We start from the raw sequence: 24,910 nt of genomic DNA, 5'->3' as shown, positions 1-24,910 counted from the left end.
AGTGGACACTGTTGCAGTTAATGATTGGCTGATCCACAAATATAAATTTGACACATCTTTAATGCTTCTATCAGGTCTTTTACGCTAAATACACTAAGTGGGACAGTGGTGATTAAAAATAACTGCTCTGTGTCACTAGAGTAGTTTGTTTTTCCAACTGTCCCTTTCAAAAGTACACAGGGCTCCAGATGAGACTTTGTATTAAAATGTTCTATTATGCATGGGCAGCATTTAATGCTTTTTGAAATGCTCTTTTAGATAAAGCAAATACAGACGTACCTTGTTTTATTGTGCTTCGCAGATATTGAATTATATACAAATTGAAGGTTTGTGGCAACCCTGCGTCAAGCAAGTCTATAGGTATAATTTTTCCAACAGGTATATACATACATGACTCGCTGAAGGCTCAGATGATGGTAAGCATTTTTCAGCAATAAAGTTTTTTTGTTTTTTTTAAATTAAGGTATGTACATTTTTTCCCCCATTTTTTTTAGACAATATAGTGTTAACATAACTTTTATATGCACTGGGAAACCCAAAAATTAGTGTGACTCTTTGTTGCGATATTTGCTTTATTGAGGTGGTCTGGAACCAAACCGGCCTCTGCTACAATATCCCTTTAACAAAAGGAGATAATCGCCAGATATATTAGGATATTGGTTTGATTCTAATCCCACATGCACATTAGCATAAAAATAGGTAACATTTCAGAGTTAAAAATAGAGCCATATATACCAATATCCGATTTAAAAAAAAAACATAATTTATGCTTACCTGATAAATTCCTTTCTTCTGTTGTGTGATCAGTCCACGGGTCATCATTACTTCTGGGATATAACTCCTCCCCAACAGGAAATGCAAGAGGATTCACCCAGCAGAGCTGCATACAGCTCCTCCCCTCTACGTCACACCCAGTCATTCGACCAAGAATCAACGAGAAAGGAGAAACCAAGGGTGAAGTGGTGACTGGAGTATAATTTAAAAGATATTTACCTGCCTTAAAAAAAACAGGGCGGGCCGTGGACTGATCACACAACAGAAGAAAGGAATTTATCAGGTAAGCATAAATTATGTTTTCTTCTGTTATGTGTGATCAGTCCACGGGTCATCATTACTTCTGGGATACCAATACCAAAGCAAAAGTACACGGATGACGGGAGGGATAGGCAGGCTCATTATACAGAAGGAACCACTGCCTGAAGAACCTTTCTCCCAAAAATAGCCTCCGAAGAAGCAAAAGTGTCAAATTTGTAAAATTTGGAAAAAGTATGAAGCGAAGACCAAGTTGCAGCCTTGCAAATCTGTTCAACAGAGGCCTCATTCTTAAAGGCCCAAGTGGAAGCCACAGCTCTAGTAGAATGAGCTGTAATTCTTTCAGGAGGCTGCTGTCCAGCAGTCTCATAGGCTAAACGAATTATGCTACGAAGCCAGAAGGAGAGAGAGGTAGCCGAAGCCTTATGACCTCTCCTCTGACCAGAGTACACGACAAACAGGGAAGACGTTTGTCGAAAATCCTTAGTTGCCTGCAAGTAGAACTTGAGGGCACGAACTACATCCAGATTGTGTAGAAGACGTTCCTTCTTTGAAGAAGGATTCGGGCACAGGGAAGGCACCACGATCTCTTGATTGATGTTCCTGTTAGTGACTACCTTAGGTAAGAACCCAGGTTTTGTACGCAGAACTACCTTATCTGAATGAAAAATCAAATAAGGAGAATCACAACGTAAAGCTGATAACTCAGAGACTCTCCGAGCCGAAGAAATAGCCATTAAAAATAACACTTTCCAAGATAACAACTTTATATCAATGGAATGAAGGGGTTCAAACGGAACTCCTTGTAGAACGTTAAGAACAAGGTTTAAACTCCATGGCGGAGCAACAGTTTTAAACACAGGTTTGATCCTAGCTAAAGCCTGACAAAAGGCCTGGACGTCTGGATTTTCTGACAGACGCCTGTGTAACAAGATGGACAGAGCTGAGATCTGTCCCTTTAATGAGCTAGCCGATAAACCCTTTTCTAAACCTTCTTGTAGAAAGGACAATATCCTAGGAATCCTAACCTTACTCCAGGAGTAACCTTTGGATTCGCACCAGTATAGGTATTTACGCCATATCTTATGGTAAATCCTTCTGGTAACAGGCTTCCTAGCCTGTATCAGGGTATCAATAACCGACTCAGAAAACCCACGTTTTGATAAAATCAAGCGTTCAATTTCCAAGCAGTCAGCTTCAGAGAAGTTAGATTTTGATGTTTGAATGGACCCTGTATCAGAAGGTCCTGTCTTAGAGGTAGAGACCAAGGCGGACAGGATGACATGTCCACTAGATCTGCATACCAAGTCCTGCGTGGCCATGCAGGCGCTATTAGAATCACTAATGCTCTCTCCTGTTTGATTTTGGCAATCAATCGAGGAAGCAGCGGGAAGGATGGAAAAACATAAGCCATCCCGAAGTTCCAAGGTGCTGTCAAAGCATCTATCAGAACCGCTCCCGGATCCCTGGATCTGGACCCGTAGCGAGGAAGTTTGGCGTTCTGGCGAGACGCCATGAGATCTATCTCTGGTTTGCCCCAACGTCGAAGTATTTGGGCAAAGACCTCCGGATGAAGTTCCCACTCCCCCGGATGAAAAGTCTGGCGACTCAAGAAATCCGCCTCCCAGTTCTCCACTCCCGGGATGTGGATTGCTGACAGGTGGCAAGAGTGAGACTCTGCCCAGCGAATTATCTTTGATACTTCCATCATTGCTAGGGAGCTTCTTGTCCCTCCCTGATGGTTGATGTAAGCTACAGTCGTGATGTTGTCCGACTGAAACCTGATGAACCCCCGAGTTTTTAACTGGGGCCAAGCCAGAAGGGCATTGAGAACTGCTCTCAATTCCAGAATGTTTATTGGCAGGAGACTTTCCTCCTGACTCCATTGTCCCTGAGCCTTCAGAGACTTCCAGACAGCGCCCCAACCTAGTAGGCTGGCGTCTGTTGTTACAATTGTCCAGTCCGGCCTGCTGAATGGCATCCCCCTGGACAGATGTGGCCGAGAAAGCCACCATAGAAGAGAGTTTCTGGTCTCTTGATCCAGATTCAGAGTAGGGGACAAGTCTGAGTAATCCCCATTCCACTGACTCAGCATGCACAATTGCAGCGGTCTGAGATGTAGACGTGCAAAGGGTACTATGTCCATTGCTGCTACCATTAAGCCGACCACCTCCATGCATTGAGCTACTGACGGGAGTTGAATGGAATGAAGGACACGGCATGCATTTAGAAGCTTTGTTAATCTGTCTTCTGTCAGATAAATCTTCATTTCTACAGAATCTATAAGAGTCCCCAAGAATGGAACTCTTGTGAGAGGACAGAGAGAACTCTTCTTTTCGTTCACTTTCCATCCATGCGACCTTAGAAATGCCAGAACTAACTCTGTATGAGACTTGGCAGTTTGAAAGCTTGAAGCTTGTATCAGAATGTCGTCTAGGTACGGAGCTACCGAAATTCCTCGCGGTCTTAGTACCGCCAGAAGGGCACCCAGAACCTTTGTGAAGATTCTTGGAGCCGTAGCCAATCCGAATGGAAGAGCTACAAACTGGTAATGCCTGTCTAAGAAGGCAAACCTTAGATACCGGTAATGATCTTTGTGAATCGGTATGTGAAGGTAAGCATCCTTTAAATCCACTGTGGTCATGTACTGACCCTTTTGGATCATGGGTAAGATTGTCCGAATAGTTTCCATTTTGAACGATGGAACTCTTAGGAATTTGTTTAGGATCTTTAAATCCAAGATTGGCCTGAAAGTGCCCTCTTTTTTGGGAACCACAAACAGGTTTGAGTAAAACCCTTGTCCTTGTTCCGACCGCGGAACCGGATGGATCACTCCCATTAATAACAGATCTTGTACACAGCGTAGAAACGCTTCTTTCTTTATCTGGTTTGTTGACAACCTTGACAGATGAAATCTCCCTCTTGGGGGAGAGAATTTGAAGTCTAGAAGGTATCCCTGAGATATGATCTCTAGCGCCCAGGGATCCTGAACATCTCTTGCCCAAGCCTGGGCGAAGAGAGAGAGTCTGCCCCCCACTAGATCCGGTCCCGGATCGGGGGCCCTTGGTTCATGCTGTCTTTGGGGCAGCAGCAGGTTTCCTGGCCTGCTTGCCCTTGTTCCAGGACTGGTTAGGTTTCCAGCCTTGTCTGTAACGAGCAACAGCTCCTTCCTGTTTGGGTGCAGTGGAAGTTGGTGCTGCTCCTGCTTTGAAATTCCGAAAGGGACGAAAATTAGACTGTCTAGCCTTAGCTTTGGCTTTGTCTTGAGGCAGGGCGTGGCCCTTCCCTCCTGTAATGTCAGCTATAATTTCTTTCAAACCGGGCCCAAATAAAGTTTGCCCCTTGAAAGGTATATTAAGTAATTTGGACTTAGAAGTTACATCAGCTGACCAGGATTTTAGCCACAGCGCCCTACGTGCCTGAATGGCGAATCCTGAGTTCTTAGCCGTAAGTTTGGTTAAATGTACTACGGCCTCCGAAATGAATGAATTAGCTAGTTTAAGGACTCTAAGCCTGTCTGTAATGTCGTCCAGCGTAGCTGAACTAAGGTTCTCTTCCAGAGACTCAATCCAAAATGCTGCCGCAGCCGTAATCGGCGCGATGCATGCAAGGGGTTGCAATATAAAACCTTGTTGAACAAACATTTTCTTAAGGTAACCCTCTAATTTTTTATCCATTGGATCTGAAAAAGCACAGCTATCCTCCACCGGGATAGTGGTACGCTTAGCTAAAGTAGAAACTGCTCCCTCCACCTTAGGGACCGTTTGCCATAAGTCCCGTGTGGTGGCGTCTATTGGAAACATCTTTCTAAATATTGGAGGGGGTGAGAACGGCACACCGGGTCTATCCCACTCCTTAGTAACAATTTCAGTTAGTCTCTTAGGTATAGGAAAAACGTCAGTACTCGCCTGTACCGCAAAGTATTTATCCAACCTACACAATTTCTCTGGTATTGCAACAGTGTTACAATCATTAAGAGCCGCTAAAACCTCCCCTAGTAATACACGAAGGTTCTCCAATTTAAATTTAAAATTTGAAATATCTGAATCCAATCTGTTTGGATCAGAACCGTCACCCACAGAATGAAGCTCTCCGTCCTCATGCTCTGCAAGCTGTGACGCAGTATCAGACATGGCCCTAGTATTATCAGCGCACTCTGTTCTCACCCCAGAGTGATCACGCTTGCCTCTTAGTTCTGGTAATTTAGCCAAAACTTCGGTCATAACAGTAGCCATATCTTGTAATGTTATCTGTAATGGCCGCCCAGATGTACTAGGCGCCACAATATCACGCACCTCCCGGGCGGGAGATGCAGGTACTGACACGTGAGGCGAGTTAGTCGGCATAACTCTCCCCTCGCTGTTTGGTGAAATTTGTTCAATTTGTACAGATTGGCTTTTATTTAAAGTAGCATCAATACAGTTAGTACATAAATTTCTATTGGGCTCCAGCTTGGCATTGGAACAAATGACACAGGTATCTTCCTCTGAATCAGACATGTTTAACACACTAGCAATAAACTTGCAACTTGGTTATAATCTTATTTAACAAAAACGTACTGTGCCTCAAAGAAGCACTAAACGATTAAATGACAGTTGAAATAATGAACTGACAAAGAACAGTTATAGCATCAATCCTTAAAAACAACACAACTTTTAGCAAAGGTTTGTTCCCATTAGTAAAGTAACAATAATTAAATTTGAAGCATAAAAATTACAGAGCAACGTTTTAATCACAGTCAATATATAAGTCTCACAGCTCTGCTGAGAGAATCTACCTCCCTCCAAAGAAGTTTGAAGACCCCTGAGTTCTGTTAGAGATGAACCGGATCATGCAGGAAATACAAGAGTAACTGACTGGAAATTTTTGATGCGTAGCAAAGAGCGCCAAAAACGGCCCCTCCCCCTCACACACAGCAGTGAGAGAGAAACGAAACTGTCACAATTAAAACAAGCAACTGCCAAGTGGAAAAATAATGCCCAAACATTTATTCACTCAGTACCTCAGAAAATGCAAACGATTCTACATTCCAGCAAAAACGTTTAACATAATAAATACCTATTAAAAGGTTTAATGTACTTTTAACAGAGTAATTCCAGTGAAATACCATCCCCAGAATACTGAAGTGTAGAGTATACATACATGTCATTATAACGGTATGGCAGGATTTTCTCATCAATTCCATTCAGAAAATAAAAACTGCTACATACCTCAATGCAGATTCATCTGCCCGCTGTCCCCTGATCTGAAGCTTTTACCTCCCTCAGATGGCCGAGAAACAGCAATATGATCTTAACTACTCCGGTTAAAATCATAGTAAAAACTCTGGTAGATTCTTCTTCAAACTCTGCCAGAGAGGCAATAACACGCTCCGGTGCTATTGTAAAATAACAAACTTTTGATTGAAGTTATAAAAACTAAGTATAATCACCATAGTCCTCTCACACATCCTATCTAGTCGTTGGGTGCAAGAGAATGACTGGGAGTGACGTAGAGGGGAGGAGCTGTATGCAGCTCTGCTGGGTGAATCCTCTTGCATTTCCTGTTGGGGAGGAGTTATATCCCAGAAGTAATGATGACCCGTGGACTGATCACACATAACAGAAGAAAATGCATTTATTGAAAAACACAAATTTGTTATAGAATTCTCTTAATGCCTGCTAAAATAACACTCTGTACAACTTTTGCAACACTCCAAATATTTCTATTACAACTAAAATGCTACAAGAGAACATTGGATTAAATCAGTTTCCACAAACTGTGTAATCCTAGTGTTATGTTTGTGAAACTAGACATCTATCCCAATATAGGATTCTCTATATGCAATGAAGTCAGCATAGAAAAAAGTTGACAGATGTACAGGAACAGATTTAGGGAGTTGTGGGAATGAATACTTAGGTTTTGATGAGGCGAAATGCATAGAAATTGAACGGTGAAGTTTAGGTAGTGTGTGTGGGTTCTCCTTGAGGTCTCAGGTCCTCTCAATAGTTCTGGTCATAAATATTTGGGATTTTTATTGACTTTGAAACTCAAGCCATAAAAGATGAGGAAGAAAATGGAAGAAAAAAAAAAGAATAGTTGTGAAATCAGAGGCTGAATAAAATATTCCATGTTTGCAAATTTCTGGATACCGCCTATTCCTAAACTTCCTCTTGCCAATCTACTTTTTAAATAAGGGTAGTAAAAAGAGTGACCTTAGGGATTTGAGAGCTGAGCCAGGGCTCCCAGAACATTGCGCTGGTTCTTTTTATTTTTCTACATATAACTGTATATAGATACTGGGTTTAACATACACCTCTCAAACAATTCTTGATAGTGTGTTTAGGGGTTGTAATATACTAACAATTAATATTCTCCCAAATGTATTAAAAGGGATATGAAACCTAAACTTTTTTTAGTGATTCAGAGAGAGCATGCAATTTTTAAAAACAGTTTCCATATTACTTCTATTATCAAATTTGCTTTGTTCCCATGATATTCTTTGTTGAAGAGATACCTAGATAGGTATTTGGAGCACATGGCAGGAAATGGTTTTGGATTTCATATCCCTTTAACTGTGAAATGCCTACATGTCACACTATAAGCTAAGCCCCTAATAAGTTTTTTTTTCCTCCCTGAATAATGGCAAACGCAAACTATTTTTATTTCCCATGATTATAAAGGTTAGGTTTCCAAATTGATTTAATCACAATTTCACCAGTCTGTTGAAAAAGTGAAACGGCACAAAAAACATTTTTTAAACACAAAATACATAAAGTTTAAACTGACTTTGAATCAAGCAGGAAGAACTTTTGGTTAAATAAATGCAAATAAAGATATACTATAATGTTTTAAAATATGTGCAGGTCTTCTGAGAAATCTGGGGAGTGCTGTACAGGTTTCATTCACTCAGTAATGTGATCTTGCTAGATGTGTATATGCTAACAAGATATTTCAGTACACTAATACTTACAATGTGTTCGATATATTCAAACCCAGCTTGGATAACATCAAGCGCTCTCTTCTTCTGCTCTTGGTCCAACAAACGTTTGTATGCTTTGTCAACAGCTAAAATAAAATTGTTGAACAAGGAAATTTAAAATGAGAGAAGAATGGGGGTAAAGAGGATAACAAAAACAGGATTCAAAATGGGGGTTAAAACAAGTGAAGGGGTTAACAGGAGCACATATAGATTAAGTAGATTAGCTTTACAGCTAAAGGATTTTATGCTCACCATTCCAATCCTCTATTTTAGTTTGTTTTAAATAAAAGGAGTTAAAACCAGACCAGCACAAGAAAAAAAGGAGAAAGTTAAAAAGAAATAAAAAATTAATTTTCTCCTGCCATCAACAACGCCCTTTATTTTTACAAGTATACAAAATGAAGTGGAGAAGTGAACACAACTGCCTAGAAATCAGGGGTTGACAAATCTGATTATTTAGGACGACGACAGTGGTATTTGTATATAGATATATGGAGACTAATCCTAAAAACTAGGAGTCATTGGTAATATTCTAGGAGCCAGTGGCTCCCTGGGTTTGACGAGCCCTGGCCTAGATGGATTCGCACACACACACACACACACAATACAGAGCACAAGGCGTATGGAATAGTCTAATGTGTATCAGTAAAAATTGGGACGAAGCAGACTGGGATGCCAACTAGCAGGAATGTAGGAGACTGATGCACCTAAATCTACATCTAATGTTTTGATGAAGCATTCATAACAAAAAAAAAAAAAAAACAACTACAACGGATTGTGTTCCAGTGGTCAAATGAAGAGAAATTTTCACACAGTATACATATTTATTCCCTTTTAGGTTATATTTGCAAACAGTGAAATGAAAAATGAGGTGTACCAAATACTGGAAGTGAGAAGCTCATAGACATCCAAATCAGTTCCATGTGGTGCATTCCCAAGGAAGGTAATGCAGGAAAACTGACATGACCTTTGCAGGCAGTAGGCATGAGACAGAGAGGGTACAAGGGAACTTATGGACTCTTATACCATGGCATAAAACATAGGGGGCCAAAAAGCTATAAATCACCCATCAGATATCAAGATTCAGTACAGAGAATATTAAATGGGAGCAGAGTTTCCAAAGAAGCAGGAAAAGAAAAAAATACAAGATGAACTATGGGTCTCCAGGTTTTTTTTTGTCTGAAATGTGGTGGCTTGTTATTACTGATAGCCTGTTATTAGTTATCAGTTATTAGTGTTGCATGAATATTTGAAAAGGTATGATTTTAGGAAATGCATTAAACGCTGAAAGTCTGAAGTCTTTTAGAGTGAGCAAGGATTTCCACAGAACTAGTGCAGTTAGAGAAATGTTCTATAAACAGGAGTAAGAGGGCAAAACACAAAAAACACAAACCCACAATTGGGCGGGGGAGTATCTGCAGACATGGGCTGAGATATAAAAGTGAACAGTGTTACGGGGAGGGGGGGGGGGGCTTTGTATGCGAGGGTCCGTATTTACAACATGAACAGATGCATAACACAAGAAGCAGTGTTAAAGGGCCACTGTAAGTAAATATTTTCTATGCCTGTTACTAACTAACTACCCCAAATACACTTTATCAATAGCATTTCATTAACATATCTCTACCGTATATCAGAAATCTTGTCTGCAAATTTAATTGTTTTCCAAACCCACTCCGTGGGTATCCTTTGCTCTGTACAAATCCGTTTACAATACCTAGGTTTCAAAATGGCGCTTTAAACACAAAGTTATTGGTTTAAGTATTTTGAACACTCAGTGCTGAAAATAGTGGGCAGGATAACGTGACGACATCGGCGAATAAAAGATATAACTTTTAGAATGTTATTAAACTTCTTTTTGGAGAAAATATAGGTCAGTAGGTTTTAATTAATGTTTATTAACTTTAATATGTTAGTTGTTTAGCTTAAAAATTATAACAGAAAGTAATCCTTTAAGGAAGTGGAGTGTGGCAGAGACAGGTTGGATAAATATGGTAGCTCAGGAGATCACCAACAGTCAAAGGAGAAAAATGAGTAAGGGGACTAGAATCCTAATTTTATCTGTGTGAAGAAAACAGAATTTATGCTTACCTGATAAATTACTTTCTCTTACGGTGTATCCAGTCCACGGATTCATCCTTACTTGTGGGATATTCTCAATCCCTACAGGAAGTGGCAAAGAGAGCACACAGCAGAGCTGTCCATATAGCTCCCCTCAGTCTCCGCCCCCCCAGTCATTCGACCGACGGTTAGGAGAAAAAGGAGAAACCATAGGGTGCAGTGGTGACTGTAGTTTTACAAAAATAAATTTGAACCTGACTTAATTGCCAGGGCAGGCCGTGGACTGGATACACTGTAAGAGAAAGTAATTTATCAGGTAAGCATAAATTCTGTTTTCTCTTACATGGTGTATCCAGTCCACGGATTCATCCTTACTTGTGGGATACAAATACCAAAGCTTTAGGACACGGATGAAGGGAGGGAACAAGTCAGGTAACCTAAACGGAAGGCACCACTGCTTGCAAAACCTTTCTCCTAAAAATAGCCTCCGAAGAAGCAAAAGTATCGAATTTGTAAAATTTGGCAAATGTATGCAGTGAAGACCAAGTCGCTGCCTTACAAATCTGTTCAACAGAAGCCTCATTCTTGAAAGCTCATGTGGAAGCCACAGCTCTGGTGGAATGAGCTGTAATTCGTTCAGGAGGCTGCTGTCCAGCAGTCTTATAAGCCAATCGGATGATGCTTTTCAGCCAGAAGGAAAGAGAGGTAGCAGTCGCTTTCTGACCTCTCCTCTTACCAGAATAGACAACAAACAAGGATGATGTTTGTCTGAAGTCTTTAGTTGCATTTAAATAGAATTTTAAAGCACAAACCACATCAAGATTGTGTAACAGTCGTTCCTTCTTCAAAACTGGATTAGGGAACAGAGAAGGAACAATGATTTCCTGGTTAATATTCTTATTAGAAACCACTTTTGGAAGGAAACCAGGTTTGGTACGCAAAACAACCTTATCTGCATGGAACACCAGATAGGGAGAATTACACTGCAAAGCAGACAATTCAGAAACTCTTCGAGCAGAAGAAATAGCTACCAAAAACAAAACTTTCCAAGATAATAACTTAATATCTATGGAATGTAAAGGTTCAAACAGAACCGCTTGAAGAACTGAAAGAACCAAATTTAGACTCCATGGAGGAGCCATTGGTTTGTAGACAGGCTTGATTCTAACTAGGGCCTGTGCAAACACCTGAAAGTCTGGTACAGCTGCCAGACGCTTGTGTAACAGGATAGACAGAGCAGATATCTGTCCCTTTAAAGAACTAGCTGACAAACCTTTCTCCAATCCTTCTTGGAGAAAAGTTGGAATCCTAATCTTACTCCACACCAACAAAGATATTTCCGCCATATCTTATGGTAAATTTTTCTGGTGACAGGCTTTCTGGCCTGGATCAGAGTATCTATAACTGATTCAGAGAACCCACGCATAGCTAGAATTAAGCGTTCAATCTCTAAGCAGTCAGTTGCAGAGAAACTAGATTTGGATGCTTGAATGGACCTTGTATTAGAAGATCCTGCCTCGATGGCAGTTTCCATGGTGGAACCGATGACATGTCCACTAGGTCTGCATACCAAGTCCTGCGTGGCCACGCAGGCGCTATCAGAATTACCGAAGCCTTCTCCTGTTTGATTCTGGCTACTAGCCGAGGGAGAAGAGGAAACGGTGGAAAGACATAAGCTAGACTGAATGACCAAGGCGCTACTAAAGCATCTATCAATGCCGCCTTGGGATCCCTGGACCTGGATCCGTAAAGGGGAAGTTTGGTGTTCTGACGGGACGCCATCAGATCCAATTCTGGAATGCCCCATAGCTGGGTCAGCTGAGCAAAAACCTCCGGGTGGAGTTCCCACTCCCCCGGATGGAAAGTCTGACTGAGAAAATCCGCCTCCCAGTTGTCTACTCCTGGGATGTGAATTGCAGATAGATGGCAGGAGTGATCCTCCGCCCATTTGATGATCTTGGTTACTTCCTTCATCGCTAGGGAACTCTTTGTTCCCCCCTGATGATTGATGTACGCTACAGTCGTGATGTCCGACTGAAATCTGATGAATTTGGCCTCCGCTAGTTGAGGCCATGCCTGGAGCGTATTGAATATCGCTCTCAGTTCCAAAATGTTTATCGGGAGAAGAGATTCTTCCCGAGACCATAGACCCTGAGCTTTCAGGGAGTCCCAGACCGCACCCCAGCCTAACAGACTGGCATCGGTTGTGACAATGATCCACTCCGGTCTGCGGAAGCTCATTCCCCGAGACAGGTGATCCTGAGACAACCACCAGAGAAGAGAATCTCTGGTCTCCTGGTCCAACTGAATTTGAGGAGACAAATCTGCATAATCCCCATTCCACTGTTTGAGCATGCACAGTTGCAGTGGTCGTAGATGAATTTGGGCAAAAGGAACAACGTCCATTGCCGCAACCATTAATCCGATTACCTCCATACACTGAGCCACAGAAGGCCGAGGAATGGAATGAAGAACTCGGCAAGTAGTTAAAAGCTTTGACTTCCTGACCTCTGTCAGAAATATTTTCATTTCTACCGAGTCTATTAGTGTTCCCAGGAAGGGAACCCTTGTGAGCGGGGACAGAGAACTCTTTTCTACGTTCACCTTCCACCCGTGAGACCTTAGAAAGGCCAGAACAATGTCCGTATGAGCCTTGGCTCTGTGAGAAGACGACGCCTGTATTAAGATGTCGTCTAGGTAAGGTGCTACTGCAATGCCCCGCGGTCTTAGTACTGCAAGAAGGGACCCTAGCACCTTTGTGAAAATTCTGGGAGCGGTGGCCAACCCGAAAGGAAGGGCCACGAACTGGTAATGCGTGTCCAGAAAGGCGAACCTTAGGAACTGATGATGATCTTTGTGGATAGGAATATGTAGGTACGCATCCTTTAGATCCACGATAGTCATATATTGACCTTCCTGGATCATCGGCAAGATTGTCCGAATGATTTCCATTTTGAAAGATGGAACTCTGAGGAATTTGTTTAGAATTTTTAGATCCAGGATTGGCCTGAAAGTTCCTTCCTTTTTGGGAACTACAAACAGGTTTGAGTAAAAACCCAGTCCTTGTTCTGCAATTGGAACTGGGTATATCACTCCCATCTTTAGAAGATCTTCTACGCAGCGTAAGAACGCCTGTTTCTTTGTCTGGTCCGAAGACAAACGAGAAATGTGGAACCTTCCCCTTGGGGGAGAGTCCTTGAATTCTAGAAGATACCCCTGAGCAATAATTTCTAATGCCCAGGGATCTGGAACATCTCTTGCCCAAGCCTGAGCAAAGAGAGAAAGTCTGCCCCCTACTAGATCCGGTCCCGGATCGGGGGCTACCCCTTCATGCTGTCTTGTTAGCATGCGCAGGCTTCTTGGCCTGTTTACCCTTATTCCAGCCCTGCAAGGGTTTCCAGGTTGCTTTGGGCTGTGAAGCGTTATCTTGCTTTGCGGCAGCAGAGGTTGCAGCAGGTCCGCTCCTGAAGTTGCGAAAAGGAGCGATAATTAGCCTTGTTTTTGGCCTTAAACGGTCTATCCTGCGGGAGGGCATGGCCCTTCCCCCCAGTGATATCCGCTATAATTTCTTTCAACTCGGGACCAAAAAGGGTCTTTCCCTTGAAAGGAATGTTTAGTAACTTTGTTTTGGACGACACGTCAGCCGACCATGATTTTAGCCAAAGCGCTCTTCGCGCCATAATGGCAAAACCCGAATTTTTTGCCGCTAACTTAGCTAATTGGAAAGAGGCATCAGTGATAAAAGAATTAGCCAGCTTTAGAGCATGAATTCTATTCATGACTTCGTCATATGAAGTCTCCCTCTGGAGCGACTCCTCCAGCGCCTCAAACCAAAAAGCCGCTGCAGTAGTTACAGGAATAATGCAGGCAATTGGCTGAAGAAGGAAACCTTGCTGAACAAATATTTTCTTCAGCAAACCTTCCAATTTTTTATCCATAGGGTCTTTAAAAGCACAACTGTCTTCTATTGGTATAGTTGTACGCTTAGCAAGTGTTGAAACTGCTCCCTCTACCTTAGGGACCGTCTGCCACGCGTCCCGCCTGGGGTCATTTATGGGGAACATTTTCTTAAAGATAGGGGGGCGGAACAAAAGGTACACCTGGTCTCTCCCACTCCCTAGTCACAATATCCGCCACCCTCTTCGGGATCGGAAACGCATCAGTGTATACAGGGACCTCTAAAAACATGTCCATTTTACACAATTTTTCTGGGACCACCATGGGGTCACAATCATCCAGCGTAGCTAAAACCTCCTTAAGCAGGACGCGGAGGTGTTCCAGCTTAAATTTAAACGCTAAGGAATCTGACTCTGCCCGCTGAGAAACTTTTCCTGTGTCAGAAATTTCTCCCTCGAACAGACCATCCCTCACTGCCACTTTGGAGTGTTGTGAGGGTACAACAGATAAATCATCCAAAGCTTCTGATTGCTCATCCTCTGTTCTTAAAACTGAGCTATCACGTTTCTTTGGAAAAACTGGCAGTTTGGATAGAAAGGGCGCAAGGGAATTATCCATGACTGCTGCCAATTGTTGTAATGTAATAGGGGCCAATGCGCTAGAGGTACTAGGCAATGCTTGCGCGGGCGTAACTGGTATCGACACATGGGGAGAGGAAGGAGGACTATCCTCATTACCTTCCGTCAAAGAATCATCTTGGGCTACATTTTTAAGTGTCACTGCATGGTCATTAAAATGTTTTGATACCTTAGCACACTTTAAACACAAATGCAATGGGGGTACCGCCATGGCTTTTAAACACATAGAACAGGGTCTATCTGTAGGCTCAGACATGTTAAACAGACTTAGACAGCACTCAAATACAGTAAAAAACACTTTTTGAAAAAACGGTAGTGCCTTTAAATAATAAAAAGCGCACACTTTTTTACCAAATCTCAAAAAAACATCCAATCTTTATGAAATTTTCACCATATGATCCTAATGCTTTGAAATGATTGCACACTAAGTTTCAATACAATTAACCCCTTATTGCCCAAACCGGAGCAAATTGAAGTTGGCCACCGGTTTAACACACTACAGCACCATGCCACAGTCTCTGCTGTGGCCCTACCTTCCTTGGGGATTAGTTTTGGACGAAAATAAGCCTCCCTGGAGTCCTCCTGCAATCTCTGGACTCTACACGTGAAGCTGCATGAAGCTGTCTTGCAAAATAACTGTGCAACTGAGGCGCAAAAATTAGGCCCCCTTCCTCTTCACTCCGGAGTTGTGGGGCCTTCCTAAGCCAAATTAGGTGTCTAAAAATATGCCAGGCGTATAAAAAAAAAAAAAAAAAAGTTTTTCAAACATAATAAACACTTGTGCAAATAGATTATAGCAATAAAATAATCGATTTTCCCCATAACAGTGTAAACCAGTTATTTAAGCCCTTTAACTAAGCCATCCTTCTATACTGAGTCTCAGAATATGGCTTACCTTCCCACATGGGGATTTATGTCAGTCTTCTAGCATTACCAAGTCTTGTTAGAAAAAAAGTGACTGAACACACCTTAAGCAGTTAAGCCTGCAAACTGTTCCCCCCAACTGAAGTTCTCCGGTACTCAACAGTCCTGTGTGGGAACAGCAATGGATTTTAGTTACAACATGCTAAAATCGTTTTCCTCTGAGCAGAAATCTTCATCACTTTCTGCCTCAGAGTAAATAGTACAAACCGGCACTATTTTAAAATAAACTCATGATTGAAGAAATAAAAACTACAAATCTAACACCACATTCACTTTACCCTCCCGTGGAGATGCTACTTGTTAGAGCGGCAAAGAGAATGACTGGGGGGCGGAGCCTGAGGGGAGCTATATGGACAGCTCTGCTGTGTGCTCTCTTTGCCACTTCCTGTAGGGATTGAGAATATCCCACAAGTAAGGATGAATCCGTGGACTGGATACACCATGTAAGAGAAATAGCAAATTTGTTTGATTTAATGTATTAGAGACAAAAACTAGCTAAAAAATTATGTATAGTAGTAGAGGTGCTTAGAAACCCAAAGAAAATAGGTGACAGGAGCAAATGATGAATTAGAACAACAAGTAAAAGCAGAAAAAAAACATAATTTATGCTTACCTGATAAATTTGTTTCTCTTGTAGTGTATCCAGTCCACGGATCATCCATTACTTATGGGATATTAACTCCTCCCCAACAGGAAGTGCAAGAGGATTCACCCAGCAGAGCTGCTATATAGCTCCTCCCCTAACTGCCATTACCAGTCATTCGACCGAAAACATGCAGAGAAAGGAAAACCATAGGGTGCAGTGGTGACTGTAGTTTAATGGAAAAATTACCTGCCTTAAAGTGACAGGGCGGGCCGTGGACTGGATACACTACAAGAGAAATAAATTTATCAGGTAAGCATAAATTATGTTTTCTCTTGTTAAGTGTATCCAGTCCACGGATCATCCATTACTTATGGGATACCAATACCAAAGCTAAAGTACACGGATGACGGGAGGGACAGGCAGGCTCTTTATACGGAAGGAACCACTGCCTGAAGAACCTTTCTCCCAAAAACAGCCTCCGAAGAAGCAAAAGTGTCAAATTTGTAAAATTTGGAAAAAGTATGAAGAGAAGACCAAGTTGCAGCCTTGCAAATCTGTTCAACAGAAGCCTCATTCTTAAAGGCCCAAGTGAAAGCCACAGCTCTAGTAGAATGTGCTGTAATTCTTTCAGGAGGCTGCTGTCCAGCAGTCTCATAGGCTAACCGTATTATGCTACGAAGCCAAAAGGAGAGAGAGGTAGCCGAAGCTTTTTGACCTCTCCTCTGACCAGAATAAACGACAAACAGGGAAGACATTTGTCGAAAATCCTTAGTTGCCTGTAGATAAAATTTCAGGGCACGGACTACATCTAGATTGTGTAGCAGACGTTCCTTTTTCGAAGAAGGATTAGGACACAAAGATGGAACCACAATCTCTTGATTGATATTCCTGTTAGTGACCACCTTAGGTAGGAACCCAGGTTTAGTACGCAGAACTACCTTGTCTGAATGAAAAATCATATAAGGAGAATCACAATGTAAGGCAGATAACTCAGAGACTCTTCGAGCCGAGGAAATCGCCATTAAAAACAGAACTTTCCAAGATAACAACTTGATATCAATGGAATGAAGGGGTTCAAACGGAACCCCCTGTAAAACATTAAGAACTAAGTTCAAACTCCATGGTGGAGCAACAGTTTTAAACACAGGCTTGATCCTAGCTAAAGCCTGACAAAAAGCTTGAACGTCCGGAACTTCTGACAGACGTTTGTGTAAAAGAATGGACAGAGCTGAAATCTGTCCCTTTAAGGAACTAGCGGATAAACCCTTTTCTAAACCTTCTTGTAGAAAAGACAATATCCTCGGAATCCTAACCTTACTCCATGAGTAACTCTTGGATTCGCACCAATATAAGTATTTGCGCCATATCTTATGGTAAATCTTTCTGGTAACAGGCTTCCTAGCCTGTATTAAGGTATCAATAACTGACTCAGAAAAACCACGTTTTGATAAAATCAAGCGTTCAATTTCCAAGCAGTCAGCTTCAGAGAAATTAGATTTTGATGTTTGAAGGGACCCTGGATCAGAAGGTCCTGTTTCAGAGGTAGCGACCAAGGTGGACAGGATGACATGTCCACTAGATCTGCATACCAAGTCCTGCGTGGCCATGCAGGCGCTATTAGAATCACTGATGCTCTCTCCTGTTTGATTCTGGCAATCAATCGAGGAAGCATCGGGAAGGGTGGAAACACATAAGCCATCCCGAAGGTCCAAGGTGCTGTCAAAGCATCTATCAGAACCGCTCCCGGATCCCTGGATCTGGACCCGTAACGAGGAAGCTTGGCATTCTGTCGAGACGCCATGAGATCTATCTCTGGTTTGCCCCAACGTCGAAGTATTTGGGCAAAGACCTCCGGATGAAGTTCCCACTCCCCCGGATGAAAAGTCTGACGACTTAAGAAATCCGCCTCCCAGTTCTCCACTCCCGGGATGTGGATTGCTGACAGGTGGCAAGAGTGAGACTCTGCCCAGCGAATTATCTTTGATACTTCCATCATTGCTAGGGAGCTTCTTGTCCCTCCCTGATGGTTGATGTAAGCTACAGTCGTGATGTTGTCCGACTCAAACCTGATGAACCCCCGAGTTGTTAACTGGGGCCAAGCCAGAAGGGCATTGAGAACTGCTCTCAATTCCAGAATGTTTATTGGTAGGAGACTCTCCTCCTGAATCCATTGTCCCTGAGCCTTCAGAGAATTCCAGACAGCGCCCCAACCTAGTAGGCTGGCGTCTGTTGTTACAATTGTCCAGTCCGGCCTGCTGAATGGCATCACCCTGGACAGATGTGGCCGAGAAAGCCACCATAGAAGAGAATTTCTGGTCTCTTGATCCAGATTCAGAGTAGGGGACAAGTCTGAGTAATCCCCATTCCACTGACTTAGCATGCACAATTGCAGCGGTCTGAGATGTAGGCGTGCAAAGGGTACTATGTCCATTGCTGCTACCATTAAGCCGATCACCTCCATGCATTGAGCTACTGACGGGTGTTGAATGGAATGAAGGACACGGCATGCATTTTGAAGCTTTGTTAACCTGTCTTCTGTCAGGTAAATCTTCATTTCTACAGAATCTATAAGAGTCCCCAAGAAGGGAACTCTTGTGAGTGGAAAGAGAGAACTCTTCTTTTCGTTCACCTTCCATCCATGCGACCTTAGAAATGCCAGTACTAACTCTGTATGAGACTTGGCAGTTTGAAAGCTTGAAGCTTGTATCAGAATGTCGTCTAGGTACGGAGCTACCGCAATTCCTCGCGGTCTTAGTACCGCCAGAAGAGCACCCAGAACCTTTGTGAAGATTCTCGGAGCCGTAGCCAATCCGAATGGAAGAGCTACAAACTGGTAATGCCTGTCTAGAAAGGCAAACCTTAGATACCGGTAATGATCTTTGTGAATCGGTATGTGAAGGTAAGCATCCTTTAAATCCACTGTGGTCATGTACTGACCCTTTTGGATCATGGGTAAAATTGTCCGAATAGTTTCCATTTTGAACGGTGGAACTCTTAGGAATTTGTTTAGGATCTTTAAATCCAAGATTGGCCTGAAAGTTCCCTCTTTTTTGGGAACCACAAACAGATTTGAGTAAAACCCTTGTCCTTGTTCCGACCGCGGAACCGGATGGATCACTCCCATTAATAAAAGATCTTGTACGCAGCGTAGAAACGCCTCTTTCTTTATTTGGTTTGTTGACAACCTTGACAGATGAAATCTCCCTCTTGGGGGAGAGAATTTGAAGTCTAGAAGGTATCCCTGAGATATGATCTCTAACGCCCAGGGATCCTGGACATCTCTTGCCCAAGCCTGGGCGAAGAGAGAAAGTCTGCCCCCCACTAGATCCGTTCCCGGATCGGGGGCCCTCGATTCATGCTGTCTTAGGGGCAGCAGCAGGTTTCCTGGCCTGCTTGCCCTTGTTCCAGGACTGGTTAGGTCTCCAGCCTTGTCTGTAGCGAGCAACAGCTCCTTCCTGTTTTGGTGCAGAGGAAGTTGATGCTGCTCCTGCTTTGAAATTACGAAAGGAACGAAAATTAGACTGTCTAGCCTTAGGTTTGGCTCTGTCTTGAGGCAGGGCATGGCCTTTACCTCCTGTAATGTCAGCGATAATTTCTTTCAACCCGGGCCCGAATAAGGTCTGCCCTTTGAAAGGTATATTAAGCAATTTAGATTTAGAAGTAACGTCAGCTGACCAGGATTTTAGCCACAGTGCTCTGCGTGCCTGAATGGCGAATCCGGAATTCTTAGCCGTAAGTTTAGTTAAATGTACTACGGCATCTGAAATAAATGAGTTAGCTAACTTAAGGGCTTTAAGCTTGTGTGTAATCTCATCTAATGGAGCTGATTCAAGTGTCTCTTCCAGAGACTCAAACCAAAATGCTGCTGCAGCCGTGACAGGCGCAATGCATGCAAGAGGTTGCAATATAAAACCTTGTTGAACAAACATTTTCTTAAGGTAACCCTCTAACTTTTTATCCATTGGATCTGAAAAGGCACAGCTATCCTCCACCGGGATAGTGGTACGCTTAGCTAAAGTAGAAACTGCTCCCTCCACCTTAGGGACCGTTTGCCATAAGTCCCGTGTGGTGGCGTCTATTGGAAACATCTTTCTAAATATCGGAGGGGGTGAGAACGGCACACCGGGTGTATCCCATTCCTTAGTAACAATTTCAGTAAGTCTCTTAGGTATAGGAAAAACGTCAGTACTCGCCGGTACCGCAAAATATTTATCCAACCTACACATTTTCTCTGGTATTGCAACTGTGTTACAATCATTCAGAGCCGCTAACACCTCCCCTAGTAATACACGGAGGTTTTCCAGCTTAAATTTAAAATTTGAAATATCTGAATCCAGTTTGTTTGGATCAGAACCGTCACCCGCAGAATGAAGCTCTCCGTCCTCATGTTCTGCAAATTGTGACGCAGTGTCTGACATGGCCCTAATATTATCAGCGCACTCTGTTCTCATCCCAGAGTGATCACGCTTACCTCTTAGTTCTGGTAATTTAGCCAAAACTTCAGTCATAACAGTAGCCATATCCTGTAATGTGATTTGTAATGGCCGCCCAGATGTACTCGGCGCTACAATATCACGCACCTCCCGAGCGGGAGATGCAGGTACTGACACGTGAGGCGAGTTAGTCGGCATAACTCTCCCCTCGTTGTTTGGTGAAATATGTTCAATTTGTACAGATTGACTTTTATTTAAAGTAGCATCAATACAGTTAGTACATAAATTTCTATTGGGCTCCACTTTGGCTTTAGCACATATAGCACAGATATCTTCCTCTGAATCAGACATGTTTAACACACTAGCAAATAAACTAGCAACTTGGAAATACTTTTCAAGTAATTTACTATAATATGAAAACGTACTGTGCCTATAAGAAGCACAGAAAAAGTTATGACAGTTGAAAATAAATAAACTGAAAAGTTATAGCATCAAATCTTTGTAAAAAACACAATTTTAGCAAAGGATTGCTCCCATTAGCAAAGGATAACTAACCCTGATAGCAGAAAAAAAAAAAAAAAAAAAAACAGAAATAAACGTTTTTTTTATCACAGTCAACTACAATCTCACAGCTCTGCTGTGAGTGATTACCTCCCTCAAAACAAGTTTTGAAGACCCCCGAGTTCTGTAGAGATGAACCGGATCATGCAGGGAAGACAATAAACTTCTGACTGAATTTTTTGATGCGTAGCAAAAGCACCAAAAAAGGTCCCTCCCCCTCACACATAACAGTGAGAGAGATCAGTAAACTGTCATAAATTAAATAAAACGACTGCCAAGTGGAAAAAAATAGTGCCCAAAACATTTTTTCACCCAGTACCTCAGAAAATTAAACGATTTTACATGCCAGCAAAAAATGTTTAACATTAATAAATTGAGTGTTATTAAAAAGCCTGTTGCTAGTCCCTGCAAATTAGGCTAAAGTTTTATGCATACAGTATAATTCCAGTGAAGTGCCATTCCCCAGAATACTGAAGTGTAAAATATACATACATGACAGCCTGATACCAGTTGCTGCTACTGCATTTAAGGCTGAGTTTACATTATATCGGTATGGCAGAATTTTCTCATCAATTCCATTGTCAGAAAATAATAAGCTGCTACATACCTCTTTGCAGATTAATCTGCCCGCTGTCCCCTGATCTGAAGTTTACCTCTCCTCAGATGGCCGAGAAACAGCAATATGATCTTAACTACTCCGGCTAAAATCATAGAAAAACTCAGGTAGATTCTTCTTCAAATTCTACCAGAGAAGGAATAACACACTCCGGTGCTATTATAAAATAACAAACTTTTGATTGAAGGTATGAAACCAAGTATAATCACCACAGTCCTCTCACACATCCTATCTATTCGTTGGGTGCAAGAGAATGACTGGTAATGGCAGTTAGGGGAGGAGCTATATAGCAGCTCTGCTGGGTGAATCCTCTTGCACTTCCTGTTGGGGAGGAGTTAATATCCCATAAGTAATGGATGATCCGTGGACTGGATACACTTAACAAGAGAAAAACAAAATGGAGCTGATAAGAATGTGGAAGTCTCAAGGCTAGAGGTGCAAGGAAAGAGTAGGAGAGAGGGCAGAGAAGAACATTAGAAAAAGTGTATAGTCTTAAATAATAATTGTAAGTTACCTTCAAAAGCTTTCTGGGCTCTGTCTGCATCATCTTGATTTTTGTCTGGATGAACCAATATAGATAGCTGGATGGAAAAAAATAATACATTAAAACTAGAGTTTTACAGTGTTTCACTCACATTCCTTTCACAACAGTATTGTAAAAATGGCAGTGTTACCTTGATATGACCTACAAAAACTTGTCATAGATGAGGCACACAGAATTTGAAGTTTCTTCTGGAAGACACTTACAGAAGAAAATTTTTAAAGGAAAATCACTACAGATTTAAAGGCAAAATAAATGTAGTTATAAGGGGTTTTAAACGTAAGACAGTCTCTCCTATATATTGTTTTGTACACCTAGAGTGTTTCAGGCCAAAGACTTGCGTTTTCAATAGACTGCTTTTTCACAAGAAGAGAAACAGGTGGCAGCAAGAAAAATGCATCTAATTCTGAATAATAAAACAAAAACAACTCTGCACCTCTCCACTGATCAATCATATAAAAATGCAAAACATTATTTAAAATTTCACCTAACTAGAGGGAATGACAAAATGAAAAGCATAAATCAGATGCATTTAAAGCTACCTGCTTTAAAGGGACAGGAAACTACAACATTATCTTTCGTAATTCAGATAGAACATACAATCAAATTTCCAATTTACTTCTATTGAATTTGCTTCATTCTCTTATCCTTTGCAAATGAACACATCTTGCTAGGCAATCACAAGAAAGAAATGTGCAGGCACCAATCAGTAGCTAGCTCCCACTAACAAAGGATATATGCGTTATTTTTCAACAAGGGAAACTAAGAAAAAAAAGAAAAAAAAATACATTTGAAAATAGGAGTGAATTTAAAAGGTTCTTAAATTTACATGCTCTATCTGAATCATGCTAGTTTAATTTTGTTTTCCTATCCCTTTAAAAAAAAAATTTTTTTTTATCAATAATGTACTTTTTTTTTTTTTTTTTTTTTATGTATGACTAGGAGTATACTGCCGCTTGAAATTTTTTGGATGGATATCAGTTCAAACAGAGGAACAGGAGCATTTTCCCCCCTCAAATTTTAGGAGCCGACACTAGCAGCATAGAACTGGTCCAGGCACACTGCTTCTAAACAACTATGAAGTTCAGTGACCTCTAGGCTTGTAGATTGGTTTTTGCCTTAGTGTTCTAGGTGCCAACACAGCAACCTTATGCTTTGTGTATGGAGGTACCACCTGTATGTTGGAACTCCTTGAAAAGTCACATGTAGTAGCCATCACTCTTTAGGTAGTGAGAGGGGACAGCTGTGCAGAATAAACACTTCTGTTGAAGTGCTCCATCTCAGTCTGCTACACTCCAAATAGGGAGAAACTAAACTAACTCAAGCAGAAAAGGGATGATTATACATATGGGGCTTGAAACGCTCTGACTTCAGTGATGTATTCCTACATACTTGATGGGTTATATTTATTAATGGTATAAAAGGCACTGAAATATATACCAAAAAAGAAAAATGTATTTGTATTAACAACATTTGAGCTTCAAAATTAAACATTTTTACTTTCTAAACTCAAAATTGTGCTATTTACAAAAAGAAAAACGGAGCATTTACAGTTTTCATTCATTTGGTTATAGAACACACTACCAAGAGCAACCTTGGCTGAATGCTGTAGGGAATAAGGAAACAAATTATCATGGAAAATTAGAGCATGTCATTTTTCAGCTATTATGGCCCTTTTATGATTGTACATAAAGTAATTAACCCTTTTCATTCTCAGTACAAGAAAACCCTAAAAACAAATATTAAAATACCCTATTTTTAATGCAGACAAAAAAAACAGACATGTCCCTTTAAAGTTTTTAAAGGGACAGCAAAGTCATGCAATTTATAGACTATTTCCAATTTACTTCTGTTATTCAACTCACATTCTCAGTGTATTTTGTTAAAAAGTAATCTTAGGTGGGCTCATAGGAGCTCAGGTGTGTGCGCGTCTCACTAACCCTATGGCTAAAATGGGCCGGCTCAACCTTTACATTCCTTCTTTTTAAATAATGATAGCAAAGAAAAAATGATAAAGTAAGTAAATTAGAAAGTTGCTTCAAATTGCATGCTCTATCTGAATCATAAAAGAAAAAAATGGATTTATTATACCTTTAAAGGGACACAAGTCTAAAATTAAACTTTCATGATTCAGATAGAGCAGGCAATTTTAAACAACTTTCCCAATTTACTTCCATTAACAAAATGTGCAGTCTTTTTATATTCACACTCTGAGTCACCAGCTCCTACTGAACATGTGCAAAAATTCACAGAATATACATATATGCATTAGTGATTGGCTGATGGCTGTCACATGATACAGGAGTGGAAATAAACATAACTGAAATTAATTTTAAAAAATAAATAAAACTACTACCCATTTGAAGTTTAGACTAAGTGATATTGCATTGACTTACATTAGATTTGCATAAACAACAAAATGCATGGTATTTACTGGTTCTTTAATCTTTGTTATTTGAAGACCCCTAATATCCAGGTTTGCAGATTGTGAATTACTGTCTATTCCGGATTTGTTTGAGCTATCGTGCTGGTAGGGAGCCCTAATATTCCAGACCATATTTTGAGGCTGTGACCTCCACATCAACCCCACCTCCCCAGCAGGAGCCTAGGTGTTCTTGCTGTATTATAGCATTGTGCAGTAGTCAACCAAATCTCCATAG

The 24,910-nt window shown here is 41.4% G+C and overlaps 1 protein-coding gene across 1 annotated transcript in view; it reads right to left on the bottom strand.

The window, feature by feature from the left end:
• DNAJC8 (DnaJ heat shock protein family (Hsp40) member C8) overlaps positions 1-24,910 on the bottom strand; it is a 57,248-nt gene that overhangs the window by 12,029 nt on the left and 20,309 nt on the right. The window contains exons 4-5 of the mRNA XM_053707114.1: positions 22,224-22,290; positions 7,985-8,079 (exon numbers count right to left, since the gene is read on the bottom strand). Of these exons, the coding sequence (XP_053563089.1) occupies positions 7,985-8,079; positions 22,224-22,290 (162 nt within the window). The remainder of the gene's footprint in view (positions 1-7,984; positions 8,080-22,223; positions 22,291-24,910) is intronic.

The sequence above is a fragment of the Bombina bombina genome, chromosome 3, assembly GCF_027579735.1.
Source record: "Bombina bombina isolate aBomBom1 chromosome 3, aBomBom1.pri, whole genome shotgun sequence".
NCBI lineage: Eukaryota > Metazoa > Chordata > Amphibia > Anura > Bombinatoridae > Bombina > Bombina bombina.
This window is presented reverse-complemented; position numbering and strand designations above follow the sequence as displayed.